The sequence below is a fragment of the Notechis scutatus genome, chromosome Z, assembly GCF_049901735.1.
Source record: "Notechis scutatus isolate UNSWTSFEM ecotype Mainland chromosome Z, rNotScu1.2, whole genome shotgun sequence".
In the NCBI taxonomy this organism is placed as follows: domain Eukaryota; kingdom Metazoa; phylum Chordata; class Lepidosauria; order Squamata; family Elapidae; genus Notechis; species Notechis scutatus.
In genome coordinates this window covers 9,836,581-9,864,084 of record NC_142025.1, presented here as the reverse complement: position 1 = coordinate 9,864,084, position 27,504 = coordinate 9,836,581, and the positions used below count along the sequence as shown (strand labels likewise).

At 38.4% G+C, this 27,504-nt stretch overlaps 1 protein-coding gene across 1 annotated transcript; it reads right to left on the bottom strand.

The window, feature by feature from the left end:
- Positions 1 to 214: 214 nt before the first annotated feature.
- Positions 215 to 27,504, bottom strand: RNF32 (ring finger protein 32). Its single transcript, XM_026680921.2, has 9 exons — positions 27,362 to 27,504; positions 25,611 to 25,711; positions 24,781 to 25,066; positions 21,025 to 21,167; positions 19,952 to 19,984; positions 15,762 to 15,886; positions 12,773 to 12,881; positions 1,457 to 1,624; positions 215 to 588 (listed from the first exon to the last, which is right to left on the bottom strand). Exons 2-9 carry the CDS (start codon positions 25,632 to 25,634, stop codon positions 349 to 351), a joined length of 1,128 nt encoding a protein of 375 aa, XP_026536706.1. The 5' UTR covers positions 25,635 to 25,711; positions 27,362 to 27,504; the 3' UTR covers positions 215 to 348.

Here is a 27,504-nt window from a genome sequence, read left to right as displayed (position 1 = left end):
GGCTTAGAATTTTCTGAAGAAATGTTTTGTTGCAGTTGCTTCTCCAAGCTTTTCCAAGGATTTGGAGCTCTTCTCTCTTTCCGACAATCCATTTGCACCCGTGGGACTGCTTATGCATGTATGCAACCGTTCAGTTGACACAGAAGAGAACTGGAATCTCACCTGATTGGCTGGAATATCTCTAGAGGTAGTACTTCCTAGGTTTACACACATGTGTATTCATCAGAAAAAAAAATTTTTTTGTATACCCCACCCTCGCTGAAATGCAATTAAAACACATTTAGATAAATTATTTCTACTAAGGTATCTTACAAATCTATTCATAATTTTATGTTAAATTGTTAAATGTTAGCTGATAATTTTCTTCTGATAACAGGAACGGCATAAGGGACAGATAGGTCTTTCTCGTAAAGAAAACTCTTCAAATGCTTGAAGACAGGTGCTATGGAACACGTGAGAACAGGAGAGCAGTGCTGTCTGACGTGGACGTGACTGATAGCCATCCAGGGAAAGTCCATCCTGAAGTTGAGCTGGCTGCATGAGTGGCATAATGCAAATAGGACAATCGGCAATATCTTGTCGGAATGCCTAAAACAAAAAAGGATGGGAAGGTCAGAGAATACAGTGCGTGTGAAGCACCAAAGCTGCTTCTATGAATTTATTACGTCTTTTATACTTTGGGATGATTGATTCTGACTGCAGTCATTCAAAGGCTTCGTTTGTTCAAAAACTAAAAAATATTTTAAATACAAATACAAATTACAGTTTACAGCTTTAATTCTTGGCGATTAAAGTACTAATGCTGAACAACAAAGATAACATAGCAAGTAAGGTAAAATCACATCTATGCTGCTAATGCTAAATTGGGGTATATGGCAAGAATCAACAACTGCTTAAGCAAGCAGAATATCCAGCATTATATACAGTACAAATGGGATTTAATGGAAGGAGTGGTAGACTTGAATCAGAAACAGCATTAGTCTAACTCTAATTATGTTAGTGACCGTTTGTGGGTCTTCAAACCACAGATTCGTTGTAACAGCAAAGTGGGCCTATACCATGTATATATATATACAGTAAAGTACAGGTAGTCCTTGCTTATCAAAATGCTCATTCAGCAATTGCTCAAAATTAGTATGGTGGTGGCCTTACAATCAGTCCTGGAAATTGTGGCCATAACTATCTGTGTATCTCTATCACAATTTGGGAGTTTGGCAACTGATGCACGTTTATGTTGGTTGCAGCACCCATGGACACATGATCATGATTTGCAATCTCCACAGCCCTTTCCAACAAAAAAAAAAAGCCAGCGGAGAAGCTGTAAAGAAGTTGCAAGTTGTAGTCACACAACATTGTACTTAACAACTACAGCTAGAATCAACATAAGATGATGTGACCACAACACTTTACTTGGTGCTCTCTGAGAGCTTGGTTATTTGCTTACTCAGAAACCAACCTGAAGCTGGATTTTTTCCCATTCAACTTCATTTATCTCTGGCCCCAACTTTTCCTCTAGTTGCTGAAATACTTCGTGACTTGCAGCTACAGTGGAATCTATTTCACAGAAGAATTCGTCAATACAAGTATCGTAGGATTTCAGTAATCGTTGGCAAATCTCAGTCAGCTGGAAGATAAAACAAACATTTTTACTATTAATGAGTTAAAAAAGGAGACAGATGGGGTCAGAGATGGTATTCAGCCAGTTCAGCCAGTTCTGGAGAACTGGTAGCGGAAATTTTGAGTAGTTCAGAGAACCGGGAAATGCCACCTCTGACTGGCCCTGCCCCCATCTATTCTCTGCCTCCTGAATCCCAGCTGATCGGCTGGGTCTTCTTTGGTTGCCCTGCACAGGAGAACGGAGCTGGAAAGCAGGTGAGTGGGGTGGGGAGGGAATGGGGATTTTGCAGTATTCTTCCCCTGTTATGCCCGCCACGCCATGCCATGCCCACCATGCAGAACCGGTAGTAAAAATTTTTTTGAATCCTACCACTGGAAGGGGCCCATGTAACATTTTATCAAAATATATAATTTTTCTGGAGTTTAAAGATTTTTGTGGCTCAAGTGAAACACAAACTCTAATAAGAATCCTGTCTCTTTTTGATAGTCACTAGACTGATTGGAAAGAAAATTATTTACCGCATCTGCTGTTAGAGATTGTAAAGCAAGACTGGAAAACTGTACAGTGATTGCTTTCATTTCTGCATCAAACCCAGGAGAACAATGAACCGAGGAGTACAATGAACAAATAACCCTTTTCCAAGTTCTAAATTAAGTATCTAATTAAATTGTATTAATAGCTTAACAAGTGGAGCTCTGTAACAGATTATAATTCATGCTTTTTTACTCTTAAATATTCCTCTCATCTGCTGGGTAGTGAAGGATACATTTGGGGTACTTGATATAGGCTGCTTCAATACTAATTTCTCCATTTTATTCCCCCCACCCCCAAGTATCTTCAGGCCTATTGAACTAGCTCACTATTTCTTTGGCCTGCAGGTGGTCCTCAAGTTATTACCACAATTGACCCCAAAATTTCTGTTGCTAAGTGAGATATTTGTTAAGTGAGTTTTTCCCCATTATACAAGCTTCTTGCAACAGTTGTTAAGTGAATCAGTGTAGCTGTTAAGTTAGTAACATGGATTGTTAGGTTAATCTGGCTTTCCCATTGATTTTGCTTATCAAAAATTTACAAAAGATAAATTACTTGACCCCAGGACACTGCAACCGTCACAAATAGGAGTCAGTTGCCAAGCATCCAAATTTTGATCATGTGACCGTGAGGATTCTCCAGTGGCTGTAAGTGTGAAAAACGGCCATAAGTCACTTTTTTCAGTGCCATTGTAACTTCAAGCGATCACTAAACGAACTGTTGCGAGTCGAGGACGATCTGTTCCCATTCTACATTTTGGATTTTGAGAGGACACAGAAATCAAACTATATCATTTGCTTATGGAGCTAATATTGATTCTATAGCAGATCTGATGTTTGAGATACTTTTAAAAATTATCAGCAAGAATATTGTGAACATCTTGTGATCCTCTCTCTTTCATTTCTGGTTATTCCATTCCACATTTTTTCCCTAGCTCTTGTCAATTTCTCCCTGCAGGCCAGGTCACGCGAAAGCAGAAATTTTGTGAGGTTGTTTCAAAATGCACTTTCTATGGTTTAATCTTAAGCATATTTTCAATATTTGGAAATGCTGTGGCTTTCATGAGTCTCCTACATATTTTCTGTGTTTAGCACAGAAGTACTGAATCGAGATGAAAATAAACAGATTGTGTTAGATTCCTAAATATTTTGCATGAGCACAAAGATAATACTGGTCATACACTGTACCCATCTATTCAGTTGGTTGATTCCTGCTCTTTGTCCTATAGGGTCAAATTCTTGGAGTACATGCAAATAAGACCTAAATCCGCACCATGAAAATAATGCCAACTCTCTCTTTTTTTGATCCATCAAATTTGGTTTCAAGGAAAAAACTACCATGTAATCTGCAACTCTTACACTGCAGAAACATATGGACTACACAACTTGATCAGGGCAAAGCAATAGATGCAATCTACATAGACTTCTGTAAAGCCTTTGATTCAGTGGTACACGACAAACTACTCCTAAAACTAAAATGTTATGGTATCTCTGGACAACTGCATAACTGGATAGAAGCATTCCTGTCAAACAGACAACAAATGGTCAAAATTGGGAGCTCCTATCAAATCCAACAGTGGTGTCCCCAAGGCAGTGTTCTAGGACCAACTCTCTTCATACTCTACATAAATGATCTCTGTGATCATATCAAGAGCAACTGTGTTCTCTTCGCTGACGATGTAAAGCTATTCAACACCAAGACAATACTGCTACCCTTCAAAAAACCTTGACTATGTATCAGAATGGTCAAACAAATGGCAACTTCAAATCTCAACAAATAAATGCTCTGTCTTACATATTGGCAAAAAAAGAACAGAAAATAAAATACAGGCTGAATAGTCAAGACCTTGTTGATGATCCAAACTCTGTCAAGGACCTTGGAATACTCATCTCTAATGATCTAAGTGCTAGACCCCACTGTTACTACATAGCCAAAAAGGCATTAAGAGTTGTTAACCTAATCTTACGTAGCTTTTTTTCTGGTAATATTACACTACTAACTAGAGCAGGGGTGGGCAAACTTTTTGGCTCAGGGGCCGCATTGACTTTTAAAATTTGACAGACGGGCCGGGTCAGCACAAGATTTTTGGGAATCGCCCCCCACCCTTTCCCCCCTCTTCCTCCTCCTTCCCTCCCCTCGGAGGCCCCTGAGTCAGGAGTTGCTACGCCAGCTGGCTACAGCTGCCCAGTCCCGCATTGCCTCGGGAAGGGAAAGGCAAAAGGAAGAGCCGCGGCGGTGCTTTGCAATGGGAGCAGCGGCACCGGAGGCTCAGGCTCAGCAGCTCTTGGTTTTGCCTTTTCCTTCCCAAGGCAAGGCGACTGGAGCCGCACGAGCTGTGCCGGCGGTAGCAACTCCTGACAGCCCCAGCCGGACACCTGAGCGGAGCCCGGGCGGAACTGTCTGTTGCTGCTGCCGGAGCACCGCCGGTCGCTCCTCCAAGCAGCGCCCGCCCACCCGCCGGGCTTCGCCGCTGCGCGGCTCGGGCCAGGCGTGAGCGCCGCGAAGTTAAAAGGAAGCCGAAAGTTGCTGGGAAGTTGCTCGGGTGCTGGGAGCAGGCTTTAAAGTGCCGCCCGAGCAAAGTTTAAGAAGCCCGCCTGCCCACTGGGCGGAACCCTTCCCGCCCTCGGTGGGAAGATGCTCCAGCCTGCAAACTTTGCCTTTGCAAAGTTTAAGCCTGGAAGCCCCAGAAACCTCGAGCAACTTCCCAGCAACTTGCGGCTTCCTTAACTCGCAGAGCCGCACCTGGCGGAGGGGAAGCCCGAGCTGCCTCCAGCCCGCCCGCCCGCCCGCCGGGCTTCCTCCGCCGCGTGGCTTGGGGCCAGGCGCAGACGCCCGCGAGGAAAAGGAAGCCGCAAGTTGCTGGGAAGTTGCTCGGCTTTCAGCTTCAGACTTAAACTTGCACAGGCAAAGTTTGCAGGAGCGTCTTCCCGCCGAGGAGCGGGAAGGGTTCCGCCGGGCGGGCGGGCTGCTTGGAGGAGGCGACTCCGGCGGCGCTCCAGGTTTCTCCGACGCGCGGCTTGGGGCCAGGCACGACGCCATGAGGAAAAAGGAAGCCGAAAGTTGCTGGGAAGTTGCTCGGGTGCTGGGAGCAGGCTTTTAAAGTGCCGCCCGAGCAAAGTTTAAGGCCCGCCCGCCCACCGGCGGAACCCTTCCCGCTCCTCAGCGGGAAGACGCTGTAGCCTGCAAACTTTGCCTTTGCAAAGTTTAAGCCTGGAAGCCCTGGGAAAAAAGGGGGATCGGGTGGGGACTCACCCTCGGAGAGGTCGCACTCGAAGGTGATTTCGAACTCCCAGCCGAGGCCTTTGCAAAGTTCTTTTCTTTCCTACCCCGAGAGTGCTCCGCGTTGTTTTGCAGCTTTGGGGGCCACGCGGCACAGCGATTTTTTTTCAGGGGCAGGCCGGATTGGACAGACCAACGGGCCGGATGTGGCCCGCGGGCCGTAGTTTGCCCATCCCTGAACTAGAGCATACAAAACATTTGCTAGACCAATACTTGAATACAGCTCATCAGTCTGGAATCTGCATTACGTATCTGGTATTAACACAGTTGAGAGAGTCCAGAAATATTTCACAAGAAGAGTTCTCCACTCCTCTACTCATTGCAGAATACCATATGCCACCAGACTTGAAATGCTAGACCTAGACAACCTAGAACTACACCACCTTCGGTCCAATCTAAGTATAGTATATAAAATCATACATTGCAATGTCCTACCTGTCAATGACTACTTCAACTTCAACCACAACAATACATGAGCACACAACAGATACAAATTCAATGTAAACCGCACCAAACTCGGTTGCAGGAAATACGACTTCAGCAACAGAGTGATCAATGTCTCGAATACTCTACCTGACTCTGTGGTTTCTTCCCCAAACCCCAAAAACTTTAACCCTAGACTTTCTACTATTGACCTCAACCCTTTCCTAAGAGGTCTGTAGGGGGCATGCATAAGCGCACCAACGTGCCTACCATCCCTGTCCTATTGTTTCTTTTATTTTTCATATATGTATCCATGTATTCAAAACTATGTTTTTACTTATACCTGTTATCTTGTAAGCAATTGACAAAATAAATAAATAAATAAATAAAAATGCACTTTCTATGGTTTAATCTTAAGCATATTTTCAATATTTGGAAATGCTGTGGCTTTCATGAGTCTCCTACATATTTTCTGTGTTTAGCACAGAAGTACTGAATCGAGATGAAAATAAACAGATTGTGTTAGATTCCTAAATATTTTGCATGAGCACAAAGATAATACTGGTCATACACTGTACCCATCTATTCAGTTGGTTGATTCCTGCTCTTTGTCCTATAGGGTCGAATTCTTGGAGTACATGCAAATAAGACCTAAATCCGCACCATGAAAAGAATGCCAACTCTCTTTTTTTTTTTGATCCATCAAATTATTCAAAATTATTACCAAGTATCTCATTTTGAAAAGTATCTCATTTCTGAAATTATTACCAAGTATCTCATTTTTAAAAAAGATCATTTTTAATTACCTGGTTTAAGATCAATCGTTTCACTTAAATGGTATAGATTACATGTAAACAGCACAGCATGTACTATGCAGCTCTACAGAGGCCATAAATGCTAAGTGCAGCTATAGGCCTCTTCTCGAAAGAAAGAATGCGTAGCATGTTACATAATTTAAATTTAGAGATTAAATAACTTAAAAAGTCGCTGTAAGAGTTCAGCACAATTTGAACAGGAATTTCTTTAATGAGAACATTAAATCAGATTAATTGCATGATCTCTGTAAGAATTTCTACTATGTGGCTTTGTTTATTTCCATGTAGATAAACTAAAAGTACTGCTGACTAGGTCCACCAGGTTAAGTTAAGGTGCACAAAACTGCCATGTTTATGGATGATAATCAGTTTTTATATTTATATATGAATTATGTAAATTTCAATATAAAGGAAAGGATGAAGTATATGGGTTTTCAGACTTAACAGGTTGCCAAGAACAAGCATTCTCAGAGATGCATGCATTAGTCCAACTTCCTCCATATAATTTTAAAAAAATAAAAAATATGAAAAATTGATTTTGCATTGAGAGTTGGATCACCCCAGTTATTCTATTTCTTATTTTCTCAATTTTTTTTTGCAAGGGATACTAAAAATGGAATCCAGCATGCAAAGTATTTCACTGCAACTGACCTTTGGCCCTTCCTTAATCAGGAAACAAATGTATGCATGCGCACATACATACAAATATTCACTCACAGACAACTGCACACTGGAACCTCCTGCAGTAGTTTTTCTACTTGATATTGTGCAGTCCTTGGTACTCTTGAGAGTTTGGTTGCTTGTGCAGATGCTTTTATTATGCTTTTTATTTTATTTTTTATTACCTTCCGAGGTAACCTCAGTGTGCCCATTCAATCCCGAGCTGTGTGCATTCTCTTTTATTGTAAACACGATTGTCCAGTTTCAGCTATACATTTTAAACCACAAGCCAAATTAACCATATTATGGTTTAGTGCACTATGAGAATTAGGTCATTATGATGCTTTTATCACTCAAGTAAAGCCTTGGTTGGTTTTGATGTGTATTGTACATACTGCATGCACTCAAAAAAGGGGTGCAGCTTCAATGCTTCATCGTGCACACTGTTTTGAAACCAATAATTGTTTCTGTACTGAATATTTTATTAGCATCCTTTTCAAATATCTGCACATTGTATATGTATCAAGAATGAGCTGTACAATGGCCTCATTCTTACACAAAAATATCTCAACCAATTGTTGTGATGGGTAACTTTTTCTTAGTTACCTTAAGCTCTTGATGGAAGTTGCGATATAAATGGAAGATAATGGTCTAGGTCGGAGTTTGTTTAGCCATTTGACTTGATTATGTTCTGATCTAGGAAAGATTTATTTAATTTGGAGCTTCCATACCAACCTTGGATGGGGTCCTGAATTTAATATTTTTTTCAAGTTTTGCAACCCCATGTAGTTCGTCTACAGGCCGTCCTCTAAAGTTGTTAAGTGAATTTGCTCCATTTTATGACTTTTCTTGCCTCTTTTGTTAAGTGAATCACTGCAATTCTTAAATTACACAGTTGTTAAGTGAATCTGGCTTCCCCATTGACTTTGCTTGTCAGAAAGTCACAAAATGGGATCGCATGTCCCCGGACCCTGCAACCACCATAAATGTGAATCAACTGTCAATCATCCAAATGTAAATCATGTGACCCCGGGGATGCTGCAAAGGTCATACGTGTGAAAAATGGTTCTAAGTCACTTTTTTTCAGTGCCGTTGTAACTTTGAACGGTTATTAATTAAACTGTTGTAAGTCAAGGACTACCTCAGTGGTGGGATTCAATTTTTTTTACTACCGGTTCTGTGGGCGTGGCTTGGTGGGCGTGGCAGTGGAAGATTACTGCAAAATCCTCATTCCCTCCCCACCCCACTAACCTGCTTCCTAGCTCCGTTTTCCTGTGCAGGGCAACAAAAGGAGACCCAGCCAATTAGCTGTGGGATTTGGGAGGCAGAGAATTAGATGTACACGGGGCCAGTCAGAGGTGGTATTTGCCGGTTCTCCAAAATACTCAAAATTTCCACTACCAGTTCTCCAGAAATGGTCAGAACCTGCTGAATGCCACCTCTGGACTACCTGTATTTGGTATTATCTGACTCATTTGGATGGCATAGGCTATGCAGCTTACCCCCTTCTAAAGCTATTTCTTCATCAGGGAAACACTCCAGAATTCTTTCATGACTTTTATTGTTGTTTATCATTTCCAAGCAGTACTGAATTACATGTGTTTTGATCTACTGATACTGTGTCTTGCCTTAGCAATAGGAAGTCTATGTTTAAAGTAGGGGAACTGGCTTTGCAGCATTCTCCTTTTCTTTTTTACTTTTCAGGTGAGATAAAGAAATGAAGACATTTGCAGAAAGCAAAGTTAGGGTAATCCTTAATTTTTTTCTCCTCTGACTTTTTTTTTTTTTGCTTAAATTCTAGACATGGGCGTGTGTTGTATAGTTAAGAATAAGTACACCATGCTTTTTGTTTTAAAACTTTTTAAGATTCATATGCACATTGTTTTCTACCTGTATCTTCTTCCCCACACCAATGTGGGTAAACCGCACCAAACTTGATTGCAGGAAATACTACTTCAGCAATAGAGTGGTCAATGTCTGGAATACTCTACCCGACTCTGTAGTTTCTTCCCCAAACCCCCAAAACTTTAACCTTAGACTGTCTACTATTGACCTCACCCCTTTCCTAAGAGGTCTGTAGGGGGCGTGCATAAGCGCACCAACGTGCCTACCGTCCCTGTCTTATTGTTTCTCTTATTCTTTTATTTTTCTTATATGTACCCATTTCATGTATTCACAACTATGTATACACTTATACTTATTATCTTGTAAACAATTGGCAAATCAAATAAATAAATAAATAAAATAAAAATGTGAAGGAGAGGCAACAGACATTAAAACCATTTATTTTTTCTTAAAAAAATATCAAGTGTAAAGAGCACTTGCAATTTTAAAAAGGAGAAATTTTACTTTCCATTAAAATGTCTACTCTGAAACAATTCCCTATCCAAATTCAGGGCTTTCCTTTGTCACCTCTGTGCTTTTCAACATAAACCATATGACAGTGGAGGCATTCTAAATATTTTTAGCTGTATGTAAAGCACCATCAGTCACAGGTTTTAGGTGACGCCCAAGAACATGATTAAATAAAGATGCAAACAAAAGCATCAAAATGAACTTTGTCTGCCAAGGGGAGCTGTTTTAAAGCAATCCATCTTGATGTCAGCAAATTGCTTACTAATGTGTTGACTTAAAAGTAAAATGAAAAGCCTGGAATTTACAGCGTATCAATGAATCAGTTGATAAGCTTTTACTAGTTTAATATCCTCTTAGCTTGCTGCCTGGAGCCACATCAAGTTAGCAACAGAATGTTTGCCATCTCGATGTGATAAAGGAAGTCAAATGGCTAAACAAACTCCTGGACCATTATGTTGTTTGATGAGATTTAAATTAAAAACTTTGGGTAAGAGTCACATGGCAAGGAAAGAGTGAGCACTGCCATTTTATAAATAATATACCTTGTTTCAAGCAACAATAGCTGCCTTTTTTAGCTGCAGTGAAGATAATGGAATGCATTTGAAAAGATTTAATTATAGCAATAAATTTTGGGGCTCAATTAGATGACATATGCAAGCACTGTTTATAGCTAACAATCAAAGAGGTTTGTTATCTAATCCAGGGAAATTCAGCAGCATTTCATTCTCTGTGGACGTTAGTGTTAAAAATTAGCATGGATTGCTTAGAATAACTTTTCCTATTTCCTTTGATCTAAATTAGCAAGAGTCTAATTGATTTATGTAATAAAGCAATTTAGTGATTCAACTCACAGGATCTAACTTAGGAATTTATCTGTCCTAAAACTTGACCCTTGCTATATATGTTCTTATCAATGAATACTTTAAAAAAATACTTGGCAACCCTGAGTACTCCGTGTTGTCCTTTAAGAAAATAAACTTATGTTTCAGAAACCTTGGAGGTTTTCTTACAATCTATAAACCAGGTGGACCAATGCATGTTTACTCAAAACTTAATCACAAATTAATGGCTTTTACTCCCAAGATCAGCTCACACTGGTTTGCAGCTCAGAGAATAGCACTGACTGTAACAATTAGAAACAAGTTGTTTTATCTAGAAAAAGCTGCTAATGATTTCCCATATTAGGGAGATGATGGTGGCTAAGACTTGGCAGTGGTGTATTTTTAGCAGCAGTTCCATTTTTTTGGAATAGCTTCCCAATGGGTATCCAAATGGCTCCTATTATGGTTTGAGGAAACAGAGCAAAACATAACTTTTCCAGAGGATGTTTGTATCAGGATACAATCTTGGTTGGGTTATAAATGAGTTTTGGAATTTAATTAGTATTCTACTCTTATTCATCAGCTTACCTATCTTTTAACTTGGTACACTAATTGTATATTGGGTATTGGGTATTTTATCTTGTAAACTGATGAACTTGCAATGATCTACCAAAGTGACAAATAAATAAGGCAAAACTAGAGACTGGTGTCTACTAATATGCAAACAGCAATATCTCATCCAGCTGGATTTAGGCTTGACCATCTGTGGAAAAATTAAAGAAATTGGTCCAAAAATGACAAGCCACATGATTAACAGAGATGGTCTTTGAGATTGAGCAAGTGTTTTTTTCTGGAGACATAGTGAGAGGTAATAATAAACCTTATACATCTATCTGGAAGGAAGGCACACTTTGAGCTTTTAAGCTTCCTTCCCAATTTCCCCCTTTTTAGGACTCTTATTCATTTCAGGTTCTCTTCTCACGTGCATTTTATGCATTTCACTCTTCCTCCAGGAGCTCAAGGAGGCTTCCCCTGCATTTCCCCTTCATTTACAAAGACCTTGCATAGGAGATTGGACTGTGTGTGTGTGTGTGTGTGTGTATGCCACAAGTCTTCCAGTGAGTTTCCACTGTAGAAGATAGACTTGAACCTGGATCTCTTTGGTTGCGCCGTATTTTATAACTTGCCATAGTTGTTAAGCAAATAGCTGCGGCTGTTAAATGAATCACAGGGTTAAGTGAAACTGGCTTCCTCCATTGATTTTGCTTGTCAGAAGCTGGCTGGGAAGGTCACAAGTGGTAATCACGTGACTCTGAGACACTGCAACTATTAAAAATACATTTTTTGATCCTATGACCATGACAGGTGGTCATCCATGCAAAAACTGGTTGTAAGTCACTTTTTCAGTGTGGTGACTTTGAACAGTCAATAAATAAATGGTATAAGTTGAGAACTACTTGTATTTCCTTGGTATTTTCAAGGCTCTAAAAGCTTAATAATCTGTTTCCCCGAAAATACTACCTACCCTGAAAGTAAGTCCTAGTTTGATTTTTATACGTGCACAGAATATAAGTCCTACCTCACAAAATAAGCCCTAATTAAGATCTCACCCACTCCAGAGTGGGCAGGTAAAAATTAAGCTAGGCTGGGGATGGGGGCATGGAGCTGCCCTACTACTTACCTTTGGACAGTTGTAGCCAGGCTCGCACACCCTGACACCTGCCTTGCCGAACCATTTCTTCTGCAGCCGGCAAGGCTTTCCTGAAGGCCTCTGTAGCTGATAACAAAACTCTGGATCGATCCGGAGCTCTGTTATCGGCTGCAGAGGCCTTCAGGAAACCCTTGCCGGCCGCAGAAGAAGTAGCTCCTGAAGGCCTCTGACAGCAAAAAGGAGGCCGGGGTTGATGTGTGCAAGTGAGGTTAGTCAGTGGATGACATCCCCCGAAAATAAGACCTGCTGCCTTCTGTGGTGGCAAAAAAATATAAGACAGGGTCTTATTTTTGGGGAAACAGGGTAGATCCTGTTGTTTTAGTGTAAGGATGGGGGTGGAGGAAGAAGGAAACAAGCCTTTTTTCTGGAGACACAGTCAACCATGCTTATTCGTGGAACTAGCCTTTTAGGGTAGACCACTGCCAAACTGAAACATGGATGCTTAGATGTTTGGATCCACATGTGACCAAAGTCAGACCATTTTGTTCTGAATGCAGATTTGATCAGCGCTGAATTTGTTTTGCATTGTAATATATTTTGAAATGTGAATATTTCCTACCTTTTCTTCAAAGAACTTTTTTCTTAATCTCACATCTTTGGGGGGTACTGTTTTTCTCAGATTTTTATACCACTTTCTAACAATATGTCCCCTCCAAAAAGCTTGAATTCTGTGGTATAAAAAAGAGTATTTGAATATAATATAATATATATATATATATAAATATAATATAATACTGAACCTAGAATGTAAACAGTTTCAAAACTAGAAGATTGTTTTTATGGATGCTTCCAGTTTGGGCAAGCAAGAATGAAGGAGAAAGCTTGTTCTCTTTCAGCAGAATTTGCCTCAAAGAGTAAGTTTTCAGTAAATTTGCTCTGCACAATTGGTGCTATATAATTTGGCCACTATCTAGCTGAATACAAATAGTCCTTGACTTACTATCACAATTGAGCTTCAAATTTCCATTGCTAAGCAAGATAGTTAAGTGAGTTTTGCCTCATTTTATGATCTTTCTTGCCACGGTTGTTACGTGAATCATTGCACTTATTAAGTTAGTCACACAGTTATTTATTTATTTATTTATTTATTTGATTTGCCAATTGTTTACAAGATAATAAGTATAAGTGTATACATAGTTGTGAATACATGAAATGGGTACATATAAGAAAAATAAAAGAATAAGAGAAACAATAGGACAGGGACGGTAGGCACGTTGGTGCACTTATGCACGCCCCCTACAGACCTCTTAGGAAAGGGGTGAGGTCAATAGTAGACAGTCTAAGGTTAAAGTTTTTGGGGTTTGGGGAAGAGACTACAGAGTCGGGTAGAGTATTCCAGACATTGACCACTCTATTGCTGAAGTCGTATTTCCTGCAATCAAGTTTGGTGCGGTTTACTTTGAGTTTGTATCTATTGTGTGCTCTTGTGTTGTTATGGTTGAAGCTGAAGTATTCATTGACAGGTAGGACATTGCAATGTATGATTTTATATACCATGCTTAAGTCAGACCGAAGACGGCGTAATTCAAGGTTTTCTAGGTCTAGAATTTCAAGTCTGGTGGCATAAGGTATTCTACAACGAGTAGAAGAGTGGAGAACTCTTCTTGTGAAATATTTCTGGACTTTCTCAATTGTGCTAATATCAGATACGTAATGAGGGTTCCAGACTGATGAACTGTATTCGAGTATTGGTCTAGCAAATGTTTTGTATGCTCTGGTTAGTAGTGTGATATTACCAGAGAAAAAGCTACGTAGGATTAGGTTAACAACTCTTAATGCCTTTTTGGCTATGTAGTTGCAGTGGGCTCTAGCACTTAGATCATTAGAGGTGAGTATTCCAAGGTCCTTTACAGAGCTTGGGTCATCAACAAGATCTTGACTATTCAGCTTGTATTTTATTTTCTGATTTTTTTTGCCAATATGTAAGACAGAGCATTTATTTGTTGAGATTTGAAGTTGCCATTTGTTTGACCATTCAGATACATAGTCAAGATCTTTTTGTAGGGTAGCAGTATTGTCTGTGGTATTGAACAGCTTTACATCATCAGCGAAGAGAACGTTGTTAAGTGAATCTGGCTTTCCCACTGACTGCATGTAGAAGAAGGTTGATCATATGACTCTGGGACACTGCCACCATCATAAATACATGCTAGTTGCCAAGCGTCTGAATTTTGACCACATGACCATGGGAATCTAATGGTCATAATAAGTCACTTTTCATAAATATGAAAATGGTCAGAATTCACTTTTTTCAGTGTCATCACTTTGAATGGTAACTAAATGAATCACTGTAAGTCAAGGACTATCTGCATATGAGAAACATAGCATGTTTACCTGTTACTAGAATAGATGGTCCAATGCTGATGTACATATTTTATTTCAACAATTCTTTACACTAATTAAACATATCTACAGTTTCATGAAATCCTACAAACATGTTAATTACCCTAGCCCAAATCACCTTGAAAAATAAGGTTTTTGTGGATCTCTAGTTTGAAATTCAGGACTGAATTTAATTTTTTGTTTAAAATAATGTTAGATTTGAAGTTGCACTGGGCAATCAAATAATATGGAGTTTAGAAAAAAATTAGAGGCAAAGGCTCAAAAAATAAATAAATAAAAATAGGGGAGTCAGTTTAAGGCACCTGAAGATAGAACAAGGAGCAATGGGTGGAAACTAATCAAGGAGACATCTAACCTAGAGCTAAGATGTTTCCTGACAGTGAACACAATTAATTAGTAGAAAAAATTGGCTGTAGAAGTTGTGGGTGTTCCAACACGGGAGGTTTTTAAGAAGAGATTGGATAACCATTTGTCTGAAATGGTATAGGGCTGTCTCAGCAGGGGGTTGGACTAGAAGACCTCCAAGGTCCCTTCCAACTCTGTGACTTTGTTATTTTGTTAAATAACAGGTGCTGACTTGGAAGAAGGAGGCCTTGCATTTCTTTGTCTAATTGGGAAAAAATGGCTGAAACAATTATACGAGATCTTCCAAGCTACAATGGAGGGAGAGCAGTGGATTTTAAACATCATATTTCATTCTTTAAAATCTTACATTCAAAATGTATGCAGAATGATATAGTGATGGGCTGCTTATTTTGTGGTATCACAGGACCGGGAGCAGTTAAGCAGTACTAACAGAGCAAAGCTTCATAATCCATGTACAATGTGTAAATATAGGGGGAAGAAACATAATTTCCAGCGATTAAATAGTTTGAATCCTGGGAAACTTATTCCCTCCCTTATCGCCTCAGTGCTATCAAACCAAAAGCATGAACCACATAATTTGGAGTAGGTCTAACAAAGCTTTACATATAAAGAGGCCAAAATATTATCTTAATCTCCAGTTCAAACTTAACATTTGCATGAAAGGATTACATTATGATATTCAAATTATTGCATGTGCTGATGAGTTGTTTTTTTTTAAGCTTTAAAACCTAGCAGTCACTTACATTGCTCCATCACTATACAGGACTTTTGTGTGCATATAAAAAATTCAACAGATCCTTCTTGGGGATTGGGCTTTGTTATTTGCCAGTCTTTCTTACCTCGTAGCGCATTTTATTTTAAAAAGGCGGGCTCCATCGTGAATTACTCGTGTTTGATACTGGGTCTTTCTACACATTGGACAGCTCTTTTTAGCTGCAAATCTTTCAAAAGCTTTCAGGCATGCCTGAAAAAAAAAAAATTGGTTCTAGCTGTAAACCTGTTTGAACTTAGTTTGCTTCTCTCCAAGATTTATGGATATGAATGCAAAGTTATGTGTCCAGAGTTTGTAAGTTCAGGAAAGACAATAGCATCATGGAAAGCGTCTTAGAGGTCATCTAGTACTATCTCATACTCAGTGCACAAAGTGTCACTGGTGGATGATCATCCAGTCATTATTTGAAAAACTCTAGCAAAGAAAAATTCAATATTTCCACTTGGCAACCTGTTCCACTGGCTGACTGTGTGTGTGTGTGTGTGTGTGTGTGTGTGTGTGTGTGTGTGTGTGTGTGTATACATGTATGGAGAGATGAACTTCACAAACAAGTAATGCAGTAAGTCTGTTCTGAGACTTCATTTCTATGCTAAAAGGAAGACAGCAGGCTTAACATCTTTATCTATCTTTACATGCATAGATACACAGAAGTTAGTTTAACAATTATGAAGCTATTTGGGGATATCATTATTTATTTTAGAAAATTTAGAAAATGTAAATGGCTATTTTATCTTACACATAAACTCTGGACAGATAACAGATATTTACAATAGTAATATAATAGAGCATCTAAAAAGAAAACAAAAAAATTCATAATTAAAACACTCATAATACAATAATCAAGGCACTTTGTAACAAGCTTGGTGTTCAGAGTATTGTAGCGTAAATTCAGCACCAGAAAAGTAAACACAGGTGGCTGAGGTTTCATTTAACTTCTTTATAAACATATAAAGTAATTTTACAATACCAGTTGAAGATTTCTCCAACATGGAGCAAATTCAAACAAAAGCAGATATGTTTCAGGTTCAGAGCTTAACAGCAACTCAGGAGCTCAGAAACACATCAGTTTCACTTTAGTTCAGCAGGCAAGCAAGACACACAGTAGAGGAGAGAAGCAGTTTCATTTTCAATAGACAGACTCAGAGCTTAAAATAGCTTCAGTGCTGCAGAGCTTAATATAGAGCCATGCCTAGGCTACTTCTAGTTTCAGTTTCTAAACTGTCCTCATTGGCTGACTTAGTTGCTATGCCTATTAATTGGCTGACCTTGTTATCATGCTCTATTCCAGTTCATGAGTATACTCTGACACTCAGTTGTATAAACCATGCTATATGGGGCTCATAAGATGGATCATTTGAGCAAAAGGTCCTCCTGGCCAGAGCTGCCATCAGTTCTTAAAAAGAACTTTTACCACCTCATGGTTTCAAACACATGCTACCTCTCAAGAAGCCTTGATCAATCAGGGAACATTTGAATCCAGAATCCAGATGACAAAGCTCACTAATCTAAGGACCTCTCCACTTCTCTGGACTAACAGGTGAAGCTCTTTCCAGATAACCAGGAACATTGTGGCTTAGTCACTTCTACAAGACCTGCCCAGCTACAGCAACTCAAAGTAGATCCAAGCAACTTTAGTATAATACAGGGATCTTCAAACTTGACAGCTTTAAGACTTGTGGACTTCAACTCCCAGAATTCCTCCTCCAGTCATGTTAGCTCAGGAATTCTGGGAGTTGAAGTCCACAAGTCTTAGACTTGCCAAGTTTGAAGACCCTGGTATAATAAAATGCCTAGCATTGAATGTCTGAAACAACCTAATGTCCCCTAATGTCCCCTTGATACCACTATATGCATTGTGTGAATAGATCCAGACTTAACTTTGCAAGCTGTTTATTCTGATTCATTATAAAATTACAGATTTCAGTGCTAAGTCTGGGTACAAAATGTCTAGGGAGATCCTCAGTCATCCAGATCATGGTTGTCCCAAAGGTGCTTTTTCAGGAAGCAACTGGACTTTTTGTTTTTTTCTTTGAAGACGTCAGAGGTGAAGAAGCTTCTTGGATGAGAAGCGAAACATTTTCAAAGAAATATAATAAAGTCCAGTTGCCTCTTGAAAAAGGAACACCTGGTTACAAAAGCTTAGTGGCCATCACTGTAACTGAATCTTTGGGCACATATTTATATTAAGTGATTATTTCTACTTTTGTCCTTCCATATGCAGGCTTGCATTTGAAAGGATGGCTGCCACTCAAAAGACAGACTAACACACTAAATCTAAGATGCAATCTAAAACCATCTCTATCTATTGGACCGGACGGAATATGTGCCTACTTCTTAAAAAAACTATCCATGCCATAGCCGAACCTCTAAGCATAATCTTTGAAAAATCTTTCAGGACCAGCTCCTTGCCAAAACTATGGTCACAAGCCATGGTCATCCCCATCTTCAAAAAGGGAGACCCCAGCCTAGTTGAAAATTACAGACCAATCTCCTTATGCTGCGTCACCTGTAAAGTCATGGGATCAATTATTAACCAATCCATCATCTTCCACTTAGAGACAAACAACCTACTCTCTAATAAACAATTTGGTTTCAGGAAAAAACTATCCTGTAATCTGCAACTCCTACACTGCAAAAACATATGGACTACACAACTCGATCAGGGCAAAGCAATAGACGCAATCTACATAGATTTCTGTAAAGCCTTTGATTCAGTGGTACACGACAAACTACTCCTAAAACTAAAATCTTATGGTATCTCTGGACACCTGCATAACTGGATAGAAGCATTCCTGTCAAACAGACAACAAATAGTCAAAATTGGAAGCATCCTATCAAATTCTGTACCTGTCAACAGTGGTGTCTCCCAAGGCAGTGTTCTAGGACCAACTCTCTTCATACTCTACATAAATAACCTCTGTGATCATATTAAGAGCAACTGCGTTCTCTTCGCTGACGATGTAAAGCTATTCAACACCAAGACAATACTGCTACCCTTCAAAAAGATCTTGACTATGTATCAGAATGGTCAAACAAATGGCAACTTCAAATCTCAACAAATAAATGCTCTGTCTTACATATTGGCAAAAAAAATCAGAAAATAAAATATAGGCTGAATAGTCAAGACCTTGTTGATGATCCAAACTCTGTCAAGGATCTTGGAGTACTCATCTCTAATGATCTAAGTGCTAGAGCCCACTGTAACTACATAGCCAAAAAGGTATTAAGAGTTGTTAACCTAATCTTACGTAGCTTTTTTTCTGGTAATATTACACTACTAACTACAGCATACAAAACATTTGCTAGACCAATACTTGAATACAGCTCATCAGTCTGGAATCCGCATTACGTATCTGATATTAACACAGTTAATATCTTATATTAACACAGTTAACACAGTCCAGAAATATTTCACAAGAAGAGTTCTCTATTCCTCTACTCATTGCAGAATACCTTATACCACAAGACTTGAAATTCTAGACCTAGAAAACCTAGAACTATGCTGCCTTCAGTCTGATCTAAGTATAGTATATAAAATTATACATTGCAATGTCCTACCTGTCAATGAATACTTCAGCTTCAACCATAACAATACAAGAGCACACAATAGATACAAACTCAAGGTTAACCGAACCAAACTTGACTGCAGAAAATACGACTTCAGCAACGAAGTAGTCAATGTCTGGAATACTCTACCTGACTCTGTGGTTTCTTCCCCAAACCCCAAAAACTTTAACCTTAGACTTTCTACTATTGACCTCACCCCTTTCCTAAGAGGTCTGTAGTGGGTGTGCATAAGCGCACCAACGTGCCTACCATCCCTGTCCTATTGTATCTTTTATTTTTTTAAATTTTTCTTATATGTATCCATGTATTCATAACTGTTTTTACTTATACCTATTATCTTGTAAGCAATTGACAAACCAAATAAAATAAACATCTCCAACGCTTCTAGGCCTCATCAACATTATCAGCCAAAGAGTTGACTGACATATCAGATTTTTTTGTGATCTATGATTATTTTTAATTTATCTATTGAACCATTTTTCTCTATGAGTTTGTTCCATATGCAATCATACTGTTTAAGATAAAATCTAGTCTCCATGCAATATCCTAAACTTACATTTTTAATTACACAATTAAAAGCAACAACAGGTTTAAAAATTTCACATTATAATTAGTTCCATAATGTACAACTTAGAAGACAGACAGGATACATATTTGCCATTAATTGATAAAGAGGTATGGTTTACTTACTCTGTGAAATACATGAGAACAAGAGAGCAACACCTGGTCAGAAAAAAATAAAATAATTTTGAGATTTCAATTTATTCAAGAATCCCCTAAATTTGAACTGTAATTACCAAATGCACAATAAATAAATCATAGTTTTCATTGCAGAAAGAACATATTAGTATTAATTACATTATCTACATTTTTATTACATTTTATACTTAAGCACTGCATGATTTTCCCCCCATTGATTTTTAAAGTGCTTTGGGAAAAGACACAAGGTAGCATCCTTAATGCCAAGGGCATAAGGTGAATCATGAGTTCCTGAATATTAGGAATATCTGAGACAATCTTCTTCCTAGATAGACCTTGAAGTCCTTGTCTAATCTTTAAAAAATGGAAAGAAGGCTGTTGATTATTTGTTTTTTGAAGAAATTATGTCATATTCATGGTCAAGGAAAGTCCAGTTTTCTTTGAACATTAGCAACTCACACAACAAACTACCCTCCCCTCCAACTCCATATAACTAAACACAAGTTAATTTATTTCATTTTTCCTAATGATAATTTTTGCGTGTTTCACCAGATTCCAGGACAATGAGAGGCTTGGGTTTAATCTGAAATTTTGTGGCTTTGATGAAGAAACTGGAAACTGACTGGAAACAGCAGCAGCTGCTTTAACGTCTGGCAGACAGGCGCTACATAGGTGCCCTTATACACCTGAAAACATCTTTTCAAAGTTCAAAATTGCAGCGTTCCCAGTTCCATCAAATATACGAGAGGTCCCCAACTTACAATTGTAACTGAATTATGGTTGTTAAGTGGGTTGAGTGGTGAGGTTACTAAATGAATACTATGGTGGTTAAGCAAACATGAGGAAACCGATTGCTTACTATGCAATTTCACCAGAAACAACTCTACAATTCCAACTCTATTAAAAATGTTGTAAATGGCAGACACATGACAGCAGAAGCTATCAAGATGTGGTGAAATGACTGGAGGAGGATTCTTGGCCATCTTGGAATTGGTGGTTAAGCAGCTAGTCGTAAGTTGAGTGCTATCGCTATTCCATAATATTAAAGGAGGCAGGTAAAATACCTGTGGCTGAAGGGCAAATTCTTCTTTGCATATAGCACAGGGTTGAACAGAATCTCCTTGCTTTATGGATCGTTGCTTCACATATTCCCAATCGTCTAGAGTTAGTGGCATGGCAGGAAGCTCCACCAATCCAAATTTCTGAGCTACAGGTAAAGTCCAGCAAATAAAATTGACTCTTTAATTTATTTCAATATAGAATCTTCCATGTTGCAGTGCATATTTAACATTTCTATGGAAACATAAGCATGTTTATGGCTAGTAATGTTCTTTGGGGATAAACATTAATCAATACTTTCTAGTTCGTATTTAATTATAAATCTAAATGTAATAAGTTCAATGAAAGTAACTTAATAACAATAATGTCATTAACTACAGCTTTTTGGGGATAGTTTATTATGGATAGAATGAAACCTGATGGGAGTATTCTTAGAGCAATTATTTATTTTTGTAAATAATTGTCAAGAATCTCTGCTGATAGAAAAAGAACTAGACATAACTAGAACATATAAAAATGCAAAGAAATATCCATATTTCATACATGCATAGTATATTAACGTAACCTTCTGTTTCATCAAAGTGAAATCATCTGCATATCTGCTTAGGAAGATATTTCATAGTGTAAAATGGATACTCCCAGGTACGAATGCACAATATGCTGCACAAAATTGGAACTACATTTGCTTAAGCTCCCCCTTGTTCAAGTAAGCAGATGTGCCATATGACAGAGGAATTTGACAGGTATGTCAGATTTTTCTCGGGCAACCAAGAATTCTGGATTCCACACTGGGGTTTCTATCTGAAAGAATGTTTGCAGGGCTGAGTGATAATGAGCAAAACCCAAAACAAACAAACAAAACCTCAACTAAAATTAAACAAGCCACCCTAATATCTTATTCTCTAGATTTCAAACCCTATTTTGTTCCTTTTTTTTATTTGCCTACTTCAGCACAGAAATTACTTCATAATATAGTATTTTTAAGACAAATACTAATTTGGTCATTTTAATTTTCACAGAAACCAAGAGTTTATCTATCTGAATAGATGTGATTTAGATTTAAAATAATCACTCAATAAACAAGTAGATTTATTATAAAAATGGTTAAACAAAGCATTTTTAAAGCACGTTCACAATTTTTTCTTAAGATTGAATAGATTTTAATAGTTCTTAAATGTCCTGCAATGATGTATTCTAACAGGGCAAAGCTGGGAAATCTGTGAATATTTGAATATGGTTGAACTACAACTCCCAGCAGCTCCATCCTGTTCTCTTCAGTGCATATTAAATATTCCAGTTTGTGGATAAAGGCGGACATCATCAAATAACATACCAATGTGCATTAGCACATATATACAGAAATATATCTTCTATATCTGTCTAACTATTTATATGACTGCAGAGCTGGGCTTTCAAATTGAATGATCTTGAAATAGAAACACTCTGCTTTTAAAAAAAAAAGAATGGATGGGAAGCAAAACAGGTAGAAGGGGTTTATTTATTTATTAAATTTATATGCCACCCAGCTCACTATCAAGTAACCCTGAGAGCCTTACAATGTTATAAAAGAAGGGTCTTCAAACTTGGCAAGTTTAAGACTTGTGGACTTCAACTCCCAGAATTGCTGACCCAACATATCTGGAGGAGGAATTAGGAGTTGAAGTCCACAAGTCTTCAAGCTAGACCCCTGCTATAAAACAACAATATAAAACAATTAAATCATTAGAAACATTAAGCATTAAAATTAAAACTTTAAAATTAACAACAACAACAAAAAAACAGGATAACAAGGGACCATTATGTAAATTGGGTAGAGATGGGATTCTAATTTTCTAACCAAGTCCAGAGTGGGATGCCCTCATCAGGGGCCCAAGGCAGGTGGCAGAGACAGATTTTCTGGCCAAGAGGATGGGGGGCAGATAACAGATAATCAGAGTTGGAAGGGACCTTGTAGGTCATCTAGTCCAACCCCCCATCCAAGCGGGAGACCCTATGCCATTTCTGACAAATGGCAGTCCAATCTCTTCTTGAAGGTCTCAAGTGATGGCGCTCCCACAACTTCCGAGGGCAACTTCTGTTCCATTGGTTGATTGTTCTCACTGTCAGAATATCATCTCAAGGGGCATGTGGTTCCAAAGGGCAGGGGCCATGGCAAAAAAGGCTCATCTCCTGGACCTTGCCAGTCGAAATTCTTTGGTGGATCCAGTGTGCCGCTTCTTTTGGAGTAACTGGCAGGCCAATCACATTGGGATGAGATGGTAGCCTTGAGCAGGCCATAAAGTGTTGGCTAACTCAATTCATTTCTTTTTGTGTTTGTTTGCCTTCAAATCAATCTTTACTCCTGTTTTGGGGGGGAATGTTTTGCATAAATGATTTGCCCTTGCTTCTTCTTAAGGCTGAGAGAGGGATATTGGCCCAAGGGGGAGGGGGGTAGCCTTAAGCAGATGGCTTACGGTAATACATCTTCTAGTTTCCATCCCGTCTCAAGCATGACATCAAACTAGCTCCCAAGAGATCTTTACTAGTGATTTTAAAGGATGAAAACTCTTGTAAACAAAAATTTAAAAAGTGTAAAAGTAGCAGCTCGGTAGTTCTTCCTAGTTATTAGTCAGACCATGTAATGTTATTATCTCATGACAGTATAATATGTTGCCGCTGCACCTCCTGTTTCCCCAGGCAGGAAGCTTATGCATCCATCTCCTTTATTATAATAATATAATACAGCAAGTCTCTTGTTTCTTGATTTAAAGCTGGGTGTTTAGCTACAGGCATTATTCATGGATTTGCCCCCAAATCATTACAAAAACACAACTTGTAAATTTTTGAGCAAAGGGTAGTTAAAGGTGAAGGGTTTTTTTTAAATAAAAGCAAACTATGCCCAGCCTAGTAAATTATTTTGTAAAAGCAACAGCTGCCCAAGTACTTCTCCCAATTATAGTAGAAGGCAACTCTAGATGGTGCTAATGTAGTTTCACTGGGTGGTAGGCTCACTTCTTTCTGTGTGAAGACTTTCCTTCCTAATGGCAAAAATATTTGTGCTGGCACTACAGTAAAATCTTTTGCTATTGATCACAGAGAAAATCAATTTAACATACATATCAAAAGATATCAGGGCAAAGAAAAGATTCATTCCCTAAGTAATTCTCCTTAACTTGGTGGCATTACCTTTTATTTAAAATAGATTCAGTAGATTTTGATAGTTTCAGGGGTTATTTAATGTAATATATTCCTATAGTTTCTCAGATCTCTCTTTATGTATGCAAAGAGAGAATGTGATTTCAATGACACAGTCAGCAGCAGCCTGCAATGTTAATGATGTTAATGTTATTTTTTCTAATCACTTAAAATTAGTTAGTGATTCTTCACCCAGTTCACACATGTGTCCTCATCCAAAATAAGTTATACTGAGTTGCTTTTATGTCACAGACAGAAAAACTCTGAATCCAAAATGTTTAGGCAAAGAAAAAAATACAATAATTGCTGTTTTTTCCCTGCTGCTTGTAACGTTCCAAGAAATATCTATTGGCTGCAAATGGAAGCTGAAAAGTAAGAAAACTGCTTGTAAGAACAAGCAGCTCTTCAAACAGCTCTTCTTGTATTGTGATGCTATTGTGCTATATGGACAAAAAGTATCTATTTATTATAATACAAATAATTATTTACTTACTTATTAAATTTATATGCCACCAAAACTTTCCATACCCAAGAGGCATTAAACATTTATTAAAATCAAAGAAGAACAGGCTGAAAAAATAAATTACCTAAAGTCAGAGGCTGAGGATTTGGATCAAGAACATATTCTTTTTCTGGATCTTCGTTTTGTGGGTTATTTTGGTTGTTTGGCTGTTTGTTTGTTTGTTTTAATCCAGTATCTATAACTGCTCTGATTTTCTCTTTGTTCACAGGTCTGTATTTATTTTTTTTACTCCATGTTTTTGACTTTAAAGGATCTGCTAATGAAAGATTTTGCAGTTGAAGATCATGTAAAATATGATCTTGTAATGCCACAGCAGTAAGTGCTACAGACTCTGGTTTGTAGGAACTCCCCTAAAATAAAGTTTCATAATTATTTTTATAAATTACTGTTATATATGAATGATATGTACAGCACATTAAACAACAAAAGAAATTCAGCCTTTAGCCAATGATTTTTTTAGCCTGACAGAACCTTTATGCCCATACAACTCCCATGTTTGAAGTCTTACTAATATACAATTACCACAATATGAAACATAAGATTGATATTTGACACATCCCACTTCAACTTATATAAAGGCAAAAAGAAATCTTTGATTTATCATTTATATTAAATAAAATAGCAGCAGTTTTAAACTTTTAATTACTGAACCCATAATTATTGTGTGCAATAAACTCATTATGAATTATAAAAGTTTGACATGCCTAAACATATTTTGTTTCAGTGTAATTAAAAATAAAACCCAAGGCTACTTCTCCCTTCCAAAGCAACTGCACATTAAAACAATTATAGCAGTAGATAATATTTTATATGCATTAAATCGGCCTATTTATAAAGCTCTTATTTTCAAAGCTCCTTCTTAGCATGTGTTTTACAACGATAAGATCCATACACCTTGAAATATTTCTTTTGCATCATGGAACAGGAGGCAGTGATAATTTCTTTATCTTCAATATACAAAGAGGTCCTGCATGCACTACTAAATTAGTACAATCCTAGAAACAAGCAGACAAAAGAACATTAAATAAAAACATTGAATATTATAAACAGCATGGCAATCAAAATATATGGTTGGCGTTTGTAAATAGCCCTTGACTTACGGCCACAATTGAGACCCAAATTTCTATTGCTAAGCAAGGCAGTTGTTAAGTGACTTTTGTCCCATTTTAAGATCTTTTTTTTTTTTTTGCCGCAGTTGTTAAGAGAATCATGTGGCAATTGAGTCTAGGCTTCTTCCATTGACTTTGCTTGTTGGAAGCTGGCTGAGGTCACAAATGGTGATCACATGACCCCAGGACAGCACAACTGTTATGAATACATACCAGTTGCCAAAGGCTCAAATTTTGATCATATGATCATGGGGATATTGCAATGGTCCTAAATATGAACACCGGTCATATGTCACTTTTTTCAGAGTTGTTGTAAATTCAAATGGTCTCTAAACAAATAGTTGTAAGTTAAAGACTATCTGTTCTCACTTTTATATTCAATCTGATAACAGTCAGCAAAAAGTGGTTGCAAGTTGAGGATCTTAGACTTCGACATATGTTCTTATCTTAATGACTGTAAACTTTTTTGTGAGAGAGTTCCAATTCTGAGTTTATACTTGCTATTGATTTGGGCAAGAAAAAAAGGACAGGTGGTCTTCGACTTACAACAGTTCATTTAGTGACCATTCAAAGTTACAACATCACTGAAAAGAGTGACTCATGATAATTTTTCATACTTATGACCATTGCAGCATCCCCATAGTTACATGATCAAAATTCAGATAGTTGGCAACTGACTCCCATTTATGATGGTTGCAGTGTCCTGGGGTAATGTGATCACCTTTTGTGACCCTCTGACAAACAAAGTCAATGAGGAAGCCAGATTCACTTGACAAACATGTAACTAATTTAACAACTGCTTTCACTTAACAACTGTGGTAAGAAAGTTTATAAAATGGGGCAAAACTCAGTTAGCCAATGTCTCACTTAGCAACATAAATTTTGGCCTCAATTGTAAGTCAAGGACTATCTGTATAAGGCAGGGCTCTTCACACTTGACAGCTTTAAGACTTGTGGACTTCAACTCCCAGAATTCCTCCTTCAGTCATGTTAGCTCGGGAATTCTGGGAGTTGAAGTCCACAAGTCTTAAACTTGCCAAGTTTGAAGACCCTTGGTATAAGGAAATAGGCTTTTCTTTATTAGAGATACTATAGTTTGTCACAGTCAGCCAGATGTTTAGACTGGATTTCACATTTTTTGCCTACCTATTGAGTCCTGGGAATTCAAATATTGGGGATTGCAACTCCAACACCAACCATTGTTAGTGGAGGATTTGAAGAACATGAGGCATCCAGCTGCCCCCAATTTTTACTGCCTTATATATGAAAACTCCCCAGTCCTACCCCTGAAGGCACCATGCTGAGATACTGCCCTCATCGACACCGATAATGGCACCCTATAAATACTCAAACATGCCCACTTTAAGGTGTGTGGAGTTCAACTCCCGAAATTTCCCTGCTGAGGAATTCTGGGAGTTGAAGTTCACGTATCCCCAAATGGCCAAGTTTGAATAGGTATATAATAGGGATCTCCCTTGCATTTCTTCCGCTTTCTTAGCGCCCCCGCCCTACTGCCCCCAAAGCACTTGCCGCCACCTCAGGCGCTTCGGGAGCTAATATTATTCTGAAGGCGTCCTTCTCTCCCTTCGGGAGCCAGAAACACTCGGTTCCTTTCGCTGCAGATGGACGCCTTCTTTCCCTCTTGCTGTTGCTGCTGCTGCTGCCCGGCTCGAGCGCTC